This window comes from Drosophila kikkawai, chromosome 3L, assembly GCF_030179895.1.
Source record: "Drosophila kikkawai strain 14028-0561.14 chromosome 3L, DkikHiC1v2, whole genome shotgun sequence".
Lineage (NCBI taxonomy): Eukaryota > Metazoa > Arthropoda > Insecta > Diptera > Drosophilidae > Drosophila > Drosophila kikkawai.
The window spans coordinates 28,446,656-28,461,149 of record NC_091730.1 but is presented as its reverse complement, the minus strand read 5'-3'; the positions used below and the strand labels follow the sequence as shown (position 1 = coordinate 28,461,149).

The following is a 14,494-nucleotide window of genomic DNA, read 5'->3' as shown; positions in this document are numbered from 1 at the left end:
CCGGAGATTCTGAGCTCCGAAGTTTTTCCAGCTGCGTTCACAGTATACCGGCTAGATCGGCCTATCAGACGTGGGGGAGGTGTCCTTATAGCGGTCGACTCCACTCTCACGTCCGAATTAATAATTTTCGAGGAATCCAACAATGTTGAATTCCTTTGCGTGAAGCTATCAGTTTATGGTAGTTCCATTTTTGTAACATGTTCCTACATTCCTCCATTGTCGGAACTTCCTATTTATTGGAACCATCTTTCCGCTATTCAGTTGGTCTCCAAAAGACTTTCGGATAGGGACCATTTAGTAGTTCTTGGTGATTTTAACATCCCAGGGGCTATTTGGTCCCTTGATAATTCCACTAACACACTTCTTACCACAACACATAATGATTTTATTGCTGGCTTGTTTGACATTTCGCTGTCCCAAGTCAATCATGTTCGAAATTCCTTAGAGCGCTTGCTTGATCTTTGTTCTGTCTCAGATCCGGAAAGAGTTAGTTTAGCTAGGGTGGCGCCCCTGACGCAACCCGAAGATCCCTATCATCCCACTTTTGATATGACTATCGACATGGGGACTGTTTCACGGAATAAATCTGACAGTCCAGCCCAAGAAGTCTTCTGCTTTAACAAGACGGATTTCGTACGGCTGAATAATTTCATAACTAATTACAACTGGTCCGATCTATACACATGCACTGACATGGCGGAAGCCGTGGGTATTTTTTATCGTGTTATGAATTCATTTTTTATTGACTGTGTTCCGTTATACTGTCCGTCTACATCAAACAAGCCTCCTTGGTTTACCAAAGAGTTGACCCGCCTCAAAAATAGAAAATCAAATGTATATGCTAAATATCAACGTACCGGTTCTCCGATTGTCCTATCTAGTTTTTTATCTGCTCGATCCACTTTTACTGTGTATAACGCGCAGTGCTACAATAATTATTTGACTCGTTGCAGGTCCCAGTTCTTTCTCTCCGTCCTCGCTCTCTTTCGGTAATTCAACAGCAGATAATGATCAGGCAATAGTCGATCTTTTTGCTCAGTTTTTTCAAACCACTTACTCCAACTCAATAGACCCAAATCAGGCTTATCCTTACATCATCTCCAAATCGAACCAAATTTTCAGTCCTACCATTAACGAAAGCTCTCTTCTTAGAGATCTTCATCGTGTTAAGCCAGTTTTTTTACCAGGTCCCGACGGAATACCAGGCTGTGTGCTTAGGAATTGTGCCGAAGCCCTGTGCAATCCACACCTCAAATTGTTTACCTTATCCTTAGAAACCTCCCACTTTCCCCTTATTTGGAAGGAATCATTCGTTATTACTCTCCACAAAAAAGGTAGCAAATTGAATGCCAACAATTACAGAGGTATCTCTAAGTTGTCGGCCATCCCTAAACTGTTCGAAAATGTTATTACTCCTCATCTGCAGCACCTGTGTAGGTCAATTATTTCTCCATGTCAACATGGTTTTATTAGGCGAAGATCAATTACAACGAATCTGTTGGAGCTTACTTCCTTTATTATAAAGGGATACCGAAATAACTTTCAGACAGATGTAATCTATACTGATTTCAGTAAAGCATTTGACTCTGTTAACCATTCTCTTCTTGTTCGGAAACTCGATTTAATGGGATTTCCGACTAATCTTCTTAATTGAATCTCAGGTTATCTAAATGGCAGGACGCAGAAGGTCCTTTTCGAAAATAAACTATCTAATGTTCTTAGGGTTACATCTGGCGTCCCGCAAGGGAATCATTTGGGTCCCCTACTGTTTACATTATTTATCAACGATCTGCCCGAAGTTTTGACCAATTCCAGAGTACTTATGTGTGCTAATGACGTCAAGCTTTGTGTGCAATATAACGATGCTAGTTGCCAATCAGACTTACAGACAGATCTTAGAACTTAAACGGCTCTACGTGCAAGCTAATGACATTCTCCCGTGTCACACCTAAGCCTGCAACTTATACGCTAAACGGCTGCTCTTTGGAAAAAATTAATATAGTTGATAATTTAGGTGTCCGTCTGGATCCTAAACTCGACTTTATCGATCATATTTCGTGCATGGTGAATAAAGCCAGGGGTGTGCTTGGTTTCATTAAACGGTGGTCGAAGGAATTCAGTGACCCCTATGTTACAAAAACGTTATATACTTCACTTGTTCGTCCTATCTTAGAATATGGATCCTGCGTTTGGAGCCCTCAGTATGGCGTCCATAGTAAACGCATAGAATCGGTTCAAAAGAACTTCTTACTTTTCGCTTTACGCGGTTTAAACTGGGATGCAAACCAGAGGTTACCGTCTTATTCTAGTAGACTCTTACTAATTAACTTACCCTCCTTATCTAATCGTAGAACCATGCTAGGTATTACATTCTTATACAACTTAATCCGTGGTGACGTGGAAAGTTCTGACTTCCTCGGTCAGCTAAATTTTCACGTACCAATTAGAAACACTAGATCATTTTTACCATTAGTTTTGCCCCACTGTAGAACATCCTTTGAACTGCATGAACCCTTTAGAGTCCTCTGTGCAAATTATAACGATTTGTACACAATAATATCTAACGTTGATAGCCTCCCAAAACTAAAAACTTCAATCTTAACCTACTTACGCATGCAAGCAACCAATCCGGCAGTACGACAGTAGTAGTTTCCCCGCATCCTTTTTTTAAGTCCTTCGCGTTTACTAATTGCTAACAGAACAAGCACGTGCTTGGTGTCGCAAGTTCCACTTGATATGTACTGTACATAGTGCATCAACGTCTTGCAAAAAAAAAAGTTCAGCATATTATGGAAGCAAAAGTATTAAGACCTATTTGTTCTCCTTTCGATATCCCAATGTTAATGGTTAAACAAATTGTGCATTGATTATAGAGAACTAAACACAAATACAGTATCCCTTGCCATTAATTTCACATCAGATTGATCGCCTGCGAGGCGGAAAATATTTTTCAAGCTTAGATAGGGCTACTGGTTTTTATCAGGTATCTATTCATCTGGATTCGATAGAAAGAACTGCATTTGTAACCACGGAGGGTTAATATGAATTTTTAATTAACAATGCCGGTTGGACTGTTTTTCAACGTTCCATAGTCAAAGCCTTGGGTGACTTAGTCAATACGTGTGCGGTGGTCTACATAGATGACGTTTTAATAATTTCAAATTCTTAAGAGGAAGCATACGAGAGATTAGTTGAGTGTCCTATCAAAGTCTGGGTTTCCTTTCAATGAAAAAAAATTTCAATTTCTGAGTACAGAGATAGAATACTTGCGTTTCGTTATAAATAATGGTGAACTAAAGCCCAACCCGCGAAAAATATTATAGCAGGTGCACTACGTTAGCGGAATTAAAAGATCATTCTTATGAGCTCGGAACATTGCACTATGTGGAATTTGACCCGTTGCCGTTGTCAAAATTAAAATTTTTAAAATTAAAATTTTTTACTTCAGGTTTCTTGTATAATAATAATTATGACTATAGGAAGGTATTTTAGAAAAGTGGGCACTGCACAGCAGCCTCCCTCGACTCTGCCCCCGACCTCGGGACAAATTCCAAGAATCATGAGATCGAGCGCTAAAAAAGATTCGGTATCCGAATGCGTCGCGGGTGCGACCGTGCCCCCGGTGTTGCCCAGTTCCGTTTTGTCCACTGGGGGGTCCCAACTGTTGTCTCAGCCCTCTTAGAGCCCTATAACCAGTCCCTGCCAGGGTATCAGGCCCGGACTACCGGCCGAAAGTGGTATGGTGGCTCAGTCTGCCGTACCAAAACCCCTTACGGCAATTCCACCAACAAAACAGTTATTTGTTTCGCGGCTTTCCCCTGATCAGACATCGGAAGATGTCATAGCTTTTATCCAAGGCAAAATAAAAGTCGATAGTGAAAAAATTAAGGTGGAAAAATTTAAATTTTCTTACCCTAGGAACATTTCGTCTTTCAAGATAAATGTTCCTGACGAAGTCTTTAGCACTCTATGATCTGCCCAAACCTGGCCACAGTATGTGGTTGTCAAACAGTTTGAAGGTACGAAAAAGAAAAAGCGGCCTGTAGGAATTGCTCTTCCTAGGCCAGATTTGCCCAATGCTCCGTCTACGTCTTCCAATTCCGTCCCAAAAAACTAACCAGTTCCCTTGGTATTTCCTATCAGAATGCAAGAGGCTTACGCAGTAAGCTTCCTAAATTGTATTCCGACAGCGTCGCATTTGCTTCCCAAGTTATTGTGTTCACAGAAACCTGGTTAAAGCCGGAGATTCTGAGCTCCGAAGTTTTTCCAGCTGCGTTCACAGTATACCGGCTAGATCGGCCTATCAGACGTGGGGGAGGTGTCCTTATAGCGGTCGACTCCACTCTCACGTCCGAATTAATAATTTTCGAGGAATCCAACAATGTTGAATTCCTTTGCGTGAAGCTATCAGTTTATGGTAGTTCCATTTTTGTTACATACTTGCGTTTGTAGAATACTTGCGTTTCGTTATAAATAATGGTGAACTAAAGCCCAACCCGCGAAAAATATTATAGCAGGTGCACTACGTTAGCGGAATTAAAAGATCATTCTTATGAGCTCGGAACATTGCACTATGTGGAATTTGACCCGTTGCCGTTGTCAAAATTAAAATTTTTAAAATTAAAATTTTTAAAATTAAAATTTTTTACTTCAGGTTTCTTGTATAATAATAATTATTACTATAGGAAGGTATTTTAGAAAAGTGGGCTTGTCAACGCCCCCCATACGCCCAAAGAAATCGGAAAAAACAAAAATATAAAGCAATTATGAAGTTAGAGACAAATTTGAAGCACAGGATGAATGTGCTATTTCAAATGTGTCCTGCAAATTTGGTCCAGATCGCATCATAAATAAAAAAGTTATTTAATAAGAAAAAGCTCTTCTACCTTTTATATTGAATATCATTTTTGGACGTCCAACTGTTTTTTTTTTATTTCCTCTATGTTGGCTTCTTTTCTAGTTAAATTAAGACTTATATAACCTTTCACCCAATTTTAATATTTATTTTTGAACGTAACCACCTTTCTACAGCATTTTTGCCAATTTCGCCATAAATTTGCACAAAAATGTCGGACTTTATCTGATTAAGATGTTGCTTCGTAATAAATCAAATAACACAAAAAACCGCAAAAAGTGCACAATGAGCTTACCAGTTCTGAATTCAGAATTGACAACTGTACAACATGTATATAGACACTCACTGAAACAATTTGAAATTTGCTTTTAAACTCTTATGAAAGTTCAACTTTCTTTCTAAAAGTAACAACGGGACATACCTTTCTAAATACACTGTAGGTAGTTTCGACGGCTGGGATATACGCAGTCACCCTGGCGTGACTTTACAGACAAAAATTTATAAAGATCTGGGACAAAAGGTCTTTGACGAAAACGGTGGGCTGACGTGAGATGTTGAATGTCAGCCACCGGGATACTGAGTAAGGAAAGGAATTGATTCGGTATTTGCAGAAGAGCGAAAAGGGTCAGCGTTAACGCGTATTGGGTCTGGCTCATGGAACTCGCCACGAGGAGACCGAGAGAGGGGATCGATTATGGAGACACGTTTTTCTAAGGCAGAATCTACGGCCTAAAATCTAGGCATAAAATGCTAGACATAAATAAAATGGTTCAGAGGCGGCCGTATCGCCCTAGTGAGAACAAGAAGTAAATACTAAGGGAGAAAGTTCAGCATAGTTTGGAAGCAAAAGTACTAAGACCTAGTTGTTCTCCTTTCGCTAGCCCAATGTTAATGGTTAAAAAATGGATGGTAGTGAAAGATTGTGCATTGATTATAGAGAACTAAACACAAATACAGTATCCCTTGCCATTAATTTCACATCAGATTGATCGCCTGCGAGGCGGAAAATATTTTTCGGATATGCTTTCGTCAGCACTCGCTGCCGTTCGGCAGTATGCGGCCGGCTAAGCCTGGCCCTGAACAAGTGTCGGTTTTCGAAATACATATATGTCGGAGATAACCGTTATTTAATTCACCCGTAGTCGAGCCAGCGAATTCTGTTCGCCTGCGCAGTCCAATCGTATCTGTCATCATGCCACTTTTCCTGTGGCCCTTTCACCTTTTCTTACTTTTCACTCAGACATCATTCCTAGACAATCTCAAGCTGTCTCTCTCACTCTCTCCTATTGTTGCGACAGACGAACAGGCCTCACTCAGTAACAGACAGTCTTCTGTCCTTATCCTGTTACCGACTCAACTGTCATTGCGCCTGCGCGCCAGCGACACCTACAGGGCTACCAATACCTGAGCATGCCGAATAATTCTGTTGCCAAGGCAACAAGCATTCCAAATTTGCACTTAGCAACCAACTTTCCGACATATATTTATGCGCGGCCAGTTTTTGTTATATTTTCCTACGGGTGCGTTGAAATAGCCGAGAAATATTTATTTTATTATGGGGCCTAACTTTTTTTTCCTAACTTTTTTTTTTTTTTTTTTTTTTTTATTAGGTTTTGCTTTTATTTATTGAATCTTCTCATTTATGAGACTAACAATAAGTGTATCAAATCTTACAATACTACTGTTTACGCCAGGAGGCCCCTGTTCCCCCTCTGCCCACCGAGCGTCTGAGCGTCCAAAAGCTCAAGCGCTCCCAGCGTAGCAACGCTCGCCCGCTCTCGCCCTCTTGATCTCCCGCGCTCGCTCTCCAGCAGCGCTAAGCGCTTTCGCACTCTCGAGCGCGGGCCTCGGGCTTCGTTGCCGAACACTCGGATCGGCCGCTGCCGCTCTCTCGCTCTCGCTTAGCGGAGTAAGCGGGCCGTTTGCTTAAGCTTAGAGTTAGTACCATGTATGCAGCGAAATAAAGCTGATCGACTACGCTGAGATTACCCACGACGCCCTCGTTTTTTTATTTTCTACTTCGCCACTACTTCGCTCGCGCCGTGGGAATTTTCCATCTCCTAAAACTCCACTTTTTCCGAAGGAAGGAAGCGCCGCCCCCAACATTTTGGTCCTTCGAGCCGGATTTTTTGGATTCCGGATTATTTTCAATTCCGCCCCACCAGCAGTTATCGGCGTTTTTTTTCCAAAGATAAGTACGAGCATTCCGTCTCCCCCCCTCTCTGCCGATCTTCAGCAGTGGTCCGAACATTGAATTTCGTTCACTCTGCTGCAAGTTTTTTCCGTGTCAACTCCAAGTCCGAGTTTTCCTGACACAACGGCAGTTGAGGAATTTCCATTCCTCCATTCGTTTCGTGGAAATTTTCTATCCGCCTCCGCTTTGTGTGTGTCGCCATATTCCTGGCTTTTTTCGATTCTCCGTTCCTCCGTTGCTCCGGTGTACATACATACATACTCGCGCGCCAAATATCGGCAGCTCCGCGAAAATCAAAAGGCAAAGTGAAATTGTGTGGTGAAGGAAAAAAAGGCATAATTAATATTAGGCAGCCGCAAAGTAATTGTTTCGAGAGTTCCCTGTCCGCCAAACAGTTCGCCGCTGCCGCGATATTTTTTTTGTGTGCAATTTTTTTCTCCACATAATTTGTGCTCTCCGCCAATCCAAATACAGTCCACTTCTCGAAGCTCCACTGTGAAACACAAGCCTTACACATACACATATATTTCCATATGCATGCATGCCCATACAATATATTTTCCGCCTCCTACACAGGAACGACCAATAAATAAACATTTCAAAATTCAAATAAAATAAATTAAAATAAAATATAAAATATATTAAAATATATATATAAACCGCGACAAAACAACAAACGTTTAGGACAAAACGGCAAATCAATTCACGGGTGCGATTACGACTGTGTTTTTTTTTCCGCCTTTTCCAAATTAACCTGTGTTTTTTATTGGGGTTGTTTTTGCCGGCGGCAGAACCCAGTGCCCGTGTTCTTCCAAACGAAAGCCAAGGTTTTAATTTCACCTTTCCGGCTCGTGGGTCGCCGTTTAGTCCTGTTCTGAGCCGACCAAAGCCGGATACAACTTTCTCATCCGAGACAGCTAAATACAGAATTTTTGTTCCTCGACATTCCGGTCGACGTTCGTTGTTTTATTTATTTCTGGTCCAAGTCGGCGCCCGACGCCCTTACTCGAGTGATTTCCTCCTTCCCGAGTTTTCGTCAATTCTTTTCTCGGTGGTGCCCGAGGCTCTCAGAACCTGAGCCCGGCATTTAATTTGTGAATTCACCCGCAGCATCCACTGATAGTGTGACCGTAAGCGAGCACATTGTCCTCCTCTCCGAGTGCGGAGAATTTTCTGGGATATTTTGTACTGCATAAGTTATACAATTCCGCGGCTTCTGGCAGTTCCTATTGCGCCCCTTTGCCAAAGTGACCCCAAGTCCCATTCCAAAACTTGTTTTCCGTCACGTTTTCGAACCATTGAGTTCGGGACTTGTCCGTTTCCTGCGGCGACCAACTGATTCGCGACCCATTCGACGTCAAGGATGCCCACGGGAGACGAGGAACAGACTCCCCTGATTCCGGCAATTACTCTGGAGGGGTCCCAGTCCGTATCTCCTCGGCCTGATCAAGTAAAGCCAAAGGCGACCACTGCCACTCCAAGGGCAAAAGGTCAAGAGGCACTCGACACTGCCCCCAGTACCTCATCCAGATCCACTCGGTCGGTAGCCAAGATGGCTCAATCCGCTCTCGATATCGCCCTCCGCAAGTTCATTTCCACAACGGACCGTGTGAGCCATTTCGAGGCTGACTTCAACACTCCGAGCGCCCCTGAAACCGATAGATTTTCCCCCGCCATGTGCAAGGTTCATCGGGATCAGATTCGGGCCCTGTGGGATAAGGTGGAGAACAGCTATGACAACTGCTCCGACCTACTTTCAGTGTCCTCCGACCGTACAGCCACCGCCACTGAGCTTGAATCCAAGTACAGTGAGTGCTACTCCGTATATTCGAGGTGTCTTGTACAGCTGCAGGGAATTATCGACAGGGCCGCCGCCCAGTCCACTCCGGCTTCCGCCCCTATGCCCACACCCCCGTCCATGGGTTGTCGATTACCACCAGTGGACACAGAAGTTTTCGCTGGCGATTATCTTCGGTGGCCCACCTTCAGAGACCTTTTCACCGCGATATATATTCACAACTCGCGCCTCACACCGGTGGAAAAGTTGTTCCACTTGTTATCCAAAACAAGTGGCGATGCGCACGCCATCGTATCCAAGGCCCCTCTGACAAATGATGGCTTCATCTCCGCGTGGCAAAGCCTCACCGACCGCTTCGAGAATCGGCGGCTACTTGTCAACAGCCAGTTGAAAATCCTTTTCAACATTCAGGCTGTCCCCCAAGAGTCCGGAGCCGCTCTAAAAGAGCTGCAAGGCACCGTCCAAAGTTGTCTGACAGCCTTAGAGATGTCCTCCATTCAAATCGAGGCGTGGGATTGTCTCTTAGTGTATATGGTTTCCTTAAAGCTTCCCAAAATCACACTTTCGATGTGGGAGCAATCCATACACAACAAGGCTGAAATTCCGACCTGGAACGAGTTAGATTCGTTTCTGACAGAGCGGCATCGCACTCTGGAAGCGATCGACGACATCAGGCCTAGCAATTCAGGGCAAATTCCGCCAAGACCGACAGCTGCGAGCGCCCCAGTGCGCAGGCTGAATTCCTACGAGGCCAGAGTGGCTCCGGCCCCAAGAGGGTGCGATCTCTGTTTGAGGGAGAACCATCCTATTCGCCTATGTCCGCGTTTCCTTGAAATGGATGTAGATGGTCGCTCCGACTACATTAGGAGAAAGCAGTTTTGCCTGAACTGCTTTGCAAGAGGGCACCAACAGCGGGATTGCACTAGTGCCCATAGCTGCTTGACGTGCCGCAGCCGTCATCACACCCTTCTGCACCGCGATAATCCCTCCGCGACCGCACCAAGTCCGACGGCGCCACCCAGGCCTCGACCGGCGCCTACTCCTCAGGGCACGAGCTCCGCTCAAGATCACACTGATGTGCAAGTGTGCTTCGCATCCAGCTCAAGAGCCGTTCTACTGGGCACAGCCCTCATTAACATTTGCCATTTAGGCCGCGATTTCCAAGCGCGAGCCTTAATCGACTCTGGTTCCGAGGCAACCTTCATCACGGAGAGGTTGTTCCGTCAAATTAGTCCAACATTTACGCCAGTTCAGACCAGAGTGTCTGGGCTCAACGAGACAGTTGCCGCCCAATCCACCAAGCTCTGCACTCTCGCCATCCGAGCGCCTTCCAGACCCGGGCTGCAGCTGGAAACTGCAGCGTATGTTCTTCCGCAGTTAGCCGGGAAGCTCCCCTCGTATCCGATTCCACAAAACCTACTGAAGGAACTTCCTGACGTGCCGCTTGCTGATCCAACGTTCTTCGAGAGCTCCGAAATCGACGTCCTGATTGGAGCTGACATTATTCCGTCCGTGCTTCTAGGCGGCTCCAAGAATAACATTTTCGGCTCTCTCCTGGCGCAAGAGACGATTTTCGGATGGGTGCTCTCAGGTCCAGTGTCTTCAGAGGCCACGAGCGGCGTGTCTGTGTTCTCGACACGAATTTCCGTCCAGTCAAACCGATCGGTGGACAAATTCCGTCCCATTCGCAGTGCCGAAAGCAGGCGTACCCAAAGCGCGCAGTCCTACCGTCGCCGAATCTGCAACGGGTTCCACCCGCTCAGGAAATGCCAGCAGTTCCTGAAGCTCAGCGCTCATAAGAGGCTCCGTGCGGTTCTCGACAACCGCTATTGTTCAAACTGCTTGGCCCACGAACATTCTGAGGGAACCTGCCGCAGTGGTGACCAATGCAAGACGTGCAATCAGCACCACCACACACTCCTGCATAAGCATGATCCAGGGCATGCACCCCGTTCGCAGCAGCGGGCACCTTCATATGTCAAATTCGCACACCAACGACCATAGCGAAGGTCGTCCCTTTCCCGATGGAAGCGCCCGTCTGCCCGCAATAACCAGTCGCCTGTCACTCCGATGTTATATGTAACTGTGGTGTTGTAGCTCTATTCCGTGTTCCAAATCGCAAGGGTTCTATTACTAATTCCGATTTTTATCTCCGTCCTATTCCGCCAGTAATAGCCAACCGCATGTCTCCACATCCACGCAGCGCCATAGCGCTGGAGCGCAGATGTACTCGAGGTTCCAGTTCCTACCGATGCCGTGTCTGCAACAAGATCCATCCGCTCAAGATCCGTCGCCGATTTCTCCGACCAGCGAGGTGATTGCTGCACCTATCCGAACAGCCAATGGATCCGCACCAGTCGCGTCAGGAGGCGCGACGGTCCCGGAGCGCCGGTGCCCGGCCTCGGAAGTCTACTGCTGCTCCTCGGACCTTGTCTCCACGGCAATCTTCAGCCGCTCCTCGGCCCTCGTCCGGCACTCCGCGGCGTTCTGCAGCCGCTCCTCTACCATCGTCCAATCACATACGAGGGCTTCATTTCCATACACCGCGATCGCTCTGGAAGGCAGACGTACCCGAGCGCACAGTGATGCGTCCTGTTCGCGGCATTCGACGCCTCCGCCTTGTTCAGCAAGCTCCTTACGACAAGTTTTCGCCTCTCCATGGCAATCATCCGCCTCTCCTTGGCACTCATCCGTCCTTCATCGCTACTCGTCGCTCCAGCATCAACGATCTACGCAGCGCTCTGACGCCCCTCCATACCATCGTCCTGTACGGGTTTATTGCAACCCGAGTGATTGCAAGGGGGGGGGAGAATGTTTACGCCAGGAGGCCCCTGTTCCCCCTCTGCCCACCGAGCGTCTGAGCGTCCAAAAGCTCAAGCGCTCCCAGCGTAGCAACGCTCGCCCGCTCTCGCCCTCTTGATCTCCCGCGCTCGCTCTCCAGCAGCGCTAAGCGCTTTCGCACTCTCGAGCGCGGGCCTCGGGCTTCGTTGCCGAACACTCGGATCGGCCGCTGCCGCTCTCTCGCTCTCGCTTAGCGGAGTAAGCGGGCCGTTTGCTTAAGCTTAGAGTTAGTACCATGTATGCAGCGAAATAAAGCTGATCGACTACGCTGAGATTACCCACGACGCCCCCGTTTTTTTATTTTCTACTTCGCCACTACTTCGCTCGCGCCGTGGGAATTTTCCATCTCCTAAAACTCCACTTTTCCCGAAGGAAGGAAGCGCCACCCCCAACAACTACCTAACTAGCAGTCATGAGACTGGTACAGAGTAAATGGCCCTGACTAATTATGGCTGGGTTGGATGGTCGTTACGTAGTAGGCGGCTTCTTCTGGAAACTCGTATCAAGTCCCTTGCTTAAGGATTTGGATGGGTGGAGAGTTTTTTCTTGTATGACGCTTTTTGTTTTTCTATTTCGTTCTTAACTGCAGGAATGCCGAGATTTTTTATTTATTTATTTATTTTTTTTTTTTTTATTGATATAGATATGTACAAACAGGAAAAGTAGGAGAAAGAAAGGAAAAGTAAAGGTCCACTCCCGCGGGACTGCCGCAAAGCTATACTTCGCGGGGCGGCAGGAGGTCAGGTGCCGCTCATCGTTCGCCGTCCATGCGTCGGATCTTCTCCCGGCGCCTTAGCTCTCTCAATACGGTTGCTGCCATGTTCGTAACCGCCTCCCAATTGGACGGCGTCTCCAGCATACACCCGATTATGTTTTCCGGTGTAATACGACAGCTCGTTGCTGCTTCCAGGGCAGCTCTATCCGCGCTGAATAGTGAGCATGAGAAGAATGCATGCTCTGCGTCCTCAACGACTCTGCTGCCGCAGTAATCGCAGAAGGGATCAGCCTCGTGTTTGAATCTATGGAGGTATGCCTTGAAGCATCCATGGCCTGTAATCAGTTGCGTCGTGTAGAAATCCATCTGCCCGTGTCTTCTATATAGCCATGGTTCCAGTTCGGGGATGAGTCGGTACGTCCACCGTCCAGTGCTCGCACTATCCCACCTCGTTTGTCATAGGGAGATGGTTCTGCTCCGCTGGGTTCCACTACCCGAGTTGCCAGTCCTGCGCTCCGCTGCCAGTAGGTCGATTGGGATTGTTCCAGCCACAACCAGTGCAGCCTCTTCCGATACTGTGCAGAAGCAGCTGGAGATGCGCAGTGCGCTGCGTCTATATACCATCTTGCATTGTCGACTGTAGCTCGCGGTCGACATAGCTTCCGTCCATATCGGCGCGGCATATAGGATGGTAGACGTCACCACGGTTGCTATTAGCCTTCGACTGTGCTGCTTTGGGCCTCGTGTGTTGGCCATCATCCTTGAGATGGCGCCAGTGGCCTTAGAAGCCTTGGCCGCTACGTACTCCAGGTGGCTCTTGTAGTTTAGCCTGTGGTCGATCTGGACGCCTAGGTACTTGACCGCTGGGCAGGACTCGATGGTAGTCGACCCGACACGGAAGCTCACTTTCTCTACGGCCTTCCTGCTGCTGATGAGCACTGCTTCCGTCTTGTGTTCGGCAAGCGAGAGTCCGTTGTCCGCTAGCCAGCACATCAGCATGTCGATGGCAAGGCTGCATTTTGTGGAAACATCAGCCAGGTGCTTCTCCACAGTGACCAATGCGATGTCGTCTGCGAAGCCCACTACAGAGCAGCCTTCGGGCAGATTCAGCCTCAGTACACCGTCGTACATGACATTCTATAGGATTGGCCCGAGGACTGAGCTTTGGGGTACGCCTCCTGTTACTTGGTGCTCCTGGTTTCCGGCGTCCGATTTGTATTGCAGAACGCGGTCTTTGAAGTAATCGGCTATCAGCTGTACGAGGTATCCGGATATGCCGCCCCGTTGGAGTGCTTGGAGGACTCGGCTCCAGTTTGCAGAATTGAAGGCGTTCTTGACGTCCAGGGTGCACACAAGGCAGTATTTCTTGGTGCCTCCTTGCCATCTTTCGCCTTCAATCGCATTTTCTGCCAGCTGCGTTACCTCGCGGATTGCATCGATAGTGATGCGTTTCTTACGAAACCCGTGCTGGTGGCTCCGCGCTCTTCGATTTCCGCTTCCTGTCTGCTGCATATAATCCGCTCGAATATTTTTCCGAGGGAGTTCAGCATGCAGAGGGGCCGGTATGAAGATGGATCGTCGTCCAATTTTCCCGGCTTCGGAACGAGTACAAGCCTTTGCTGCTTCCAGCCTGTAGGTTGTTGTTGTACAGTTGTTGTACACCTCCGCGAACAACTTTGGGTGGGACTTCACTATCGCAAGCAGGGCCGCGTTTGGAATGCCGTCTGGTCCAGGGGCCTTGGAGGCTTTGCAGCTGGTTAGCGCGCTTAGGACCTCCTCTTCATCAATGGGAATTGGTTCCCCCACGGTCACGTTGGGAAGCACTAGGGGCGGCTGGGCTGGGAACAGCGTGGTAACTATTGCTCCCAATTGCTCATGGGAGGTTGGTGTCGGCTGTCTGATTAGCTTTCCCATTACCATCTTGTAGGCCGACCCGAACGGCTCCTGGTCTGCCGCGTCGCAGAGGTCCTGGAAGCACCTGTTTTTGCTCGCCCTGATGGCCACTTTGAGGGCTTTCTTCCTCTCCCTGTAGATGGACTCGTACATCCCTTGCAGAGGGCGTCCTCTGTTTCGCTGGCATCTCCGCCTTGC

The 14,494-nt window shown here is 47.4% G+C and overlaps 2 protein-coding genes across 2 annotated transcripts; one reads left to right on the top strand and one right to left on the bottom strand.

The window, feature by feature from the left end:
- The first annotated feature begins 8,412 nt into the window (after window positions 1-8,412).
- LOC138928404 (uncharacterized) lies at window positions 8,413-10,851 on the top strand. Its single transcript, XM_070285475.1, has one exon. It carries the CDS (start codon window positions 8,413-8,415, stop codon window positions 10,849-10,851), a length of 2,439 nt encoding a protein of 812 aa, XP_070141576.1.
- Window positions 10,852-12,439: 1,588 nt separating this feature from the next.
- Window positions 12,440-12,769, bottom strand: LOC138928403 (uncharacterized). Its single transcript, XM_070285474.1, has one exon. It carries the CDS (start codon window positions 12,767-12,769, stop codon window positions 12,440-12,442), a length of 330 nt encoding a protein of 109 aa, XP_070141575.1.
- Window positions 12,770-14,494: the final 1,725 nt, after the last annotated feature.

Bases quoted from the DNA above. Each gene is read 5' to 3' on its own strand.
- LOC138928404 (XM_070285475.1), top strand. From the start codon at position 8,413: ATGCCCACGGGAGACGAGGAACAGACTCCCCTGATTCCGGCAATTACT.
- LOC138928403 (XM_070285474.1), bottom strand. From the start codon at position 12,769: ATGGATTTCTACACGACGCAACTGATTACAGGCCATGGATGCTTCAAG.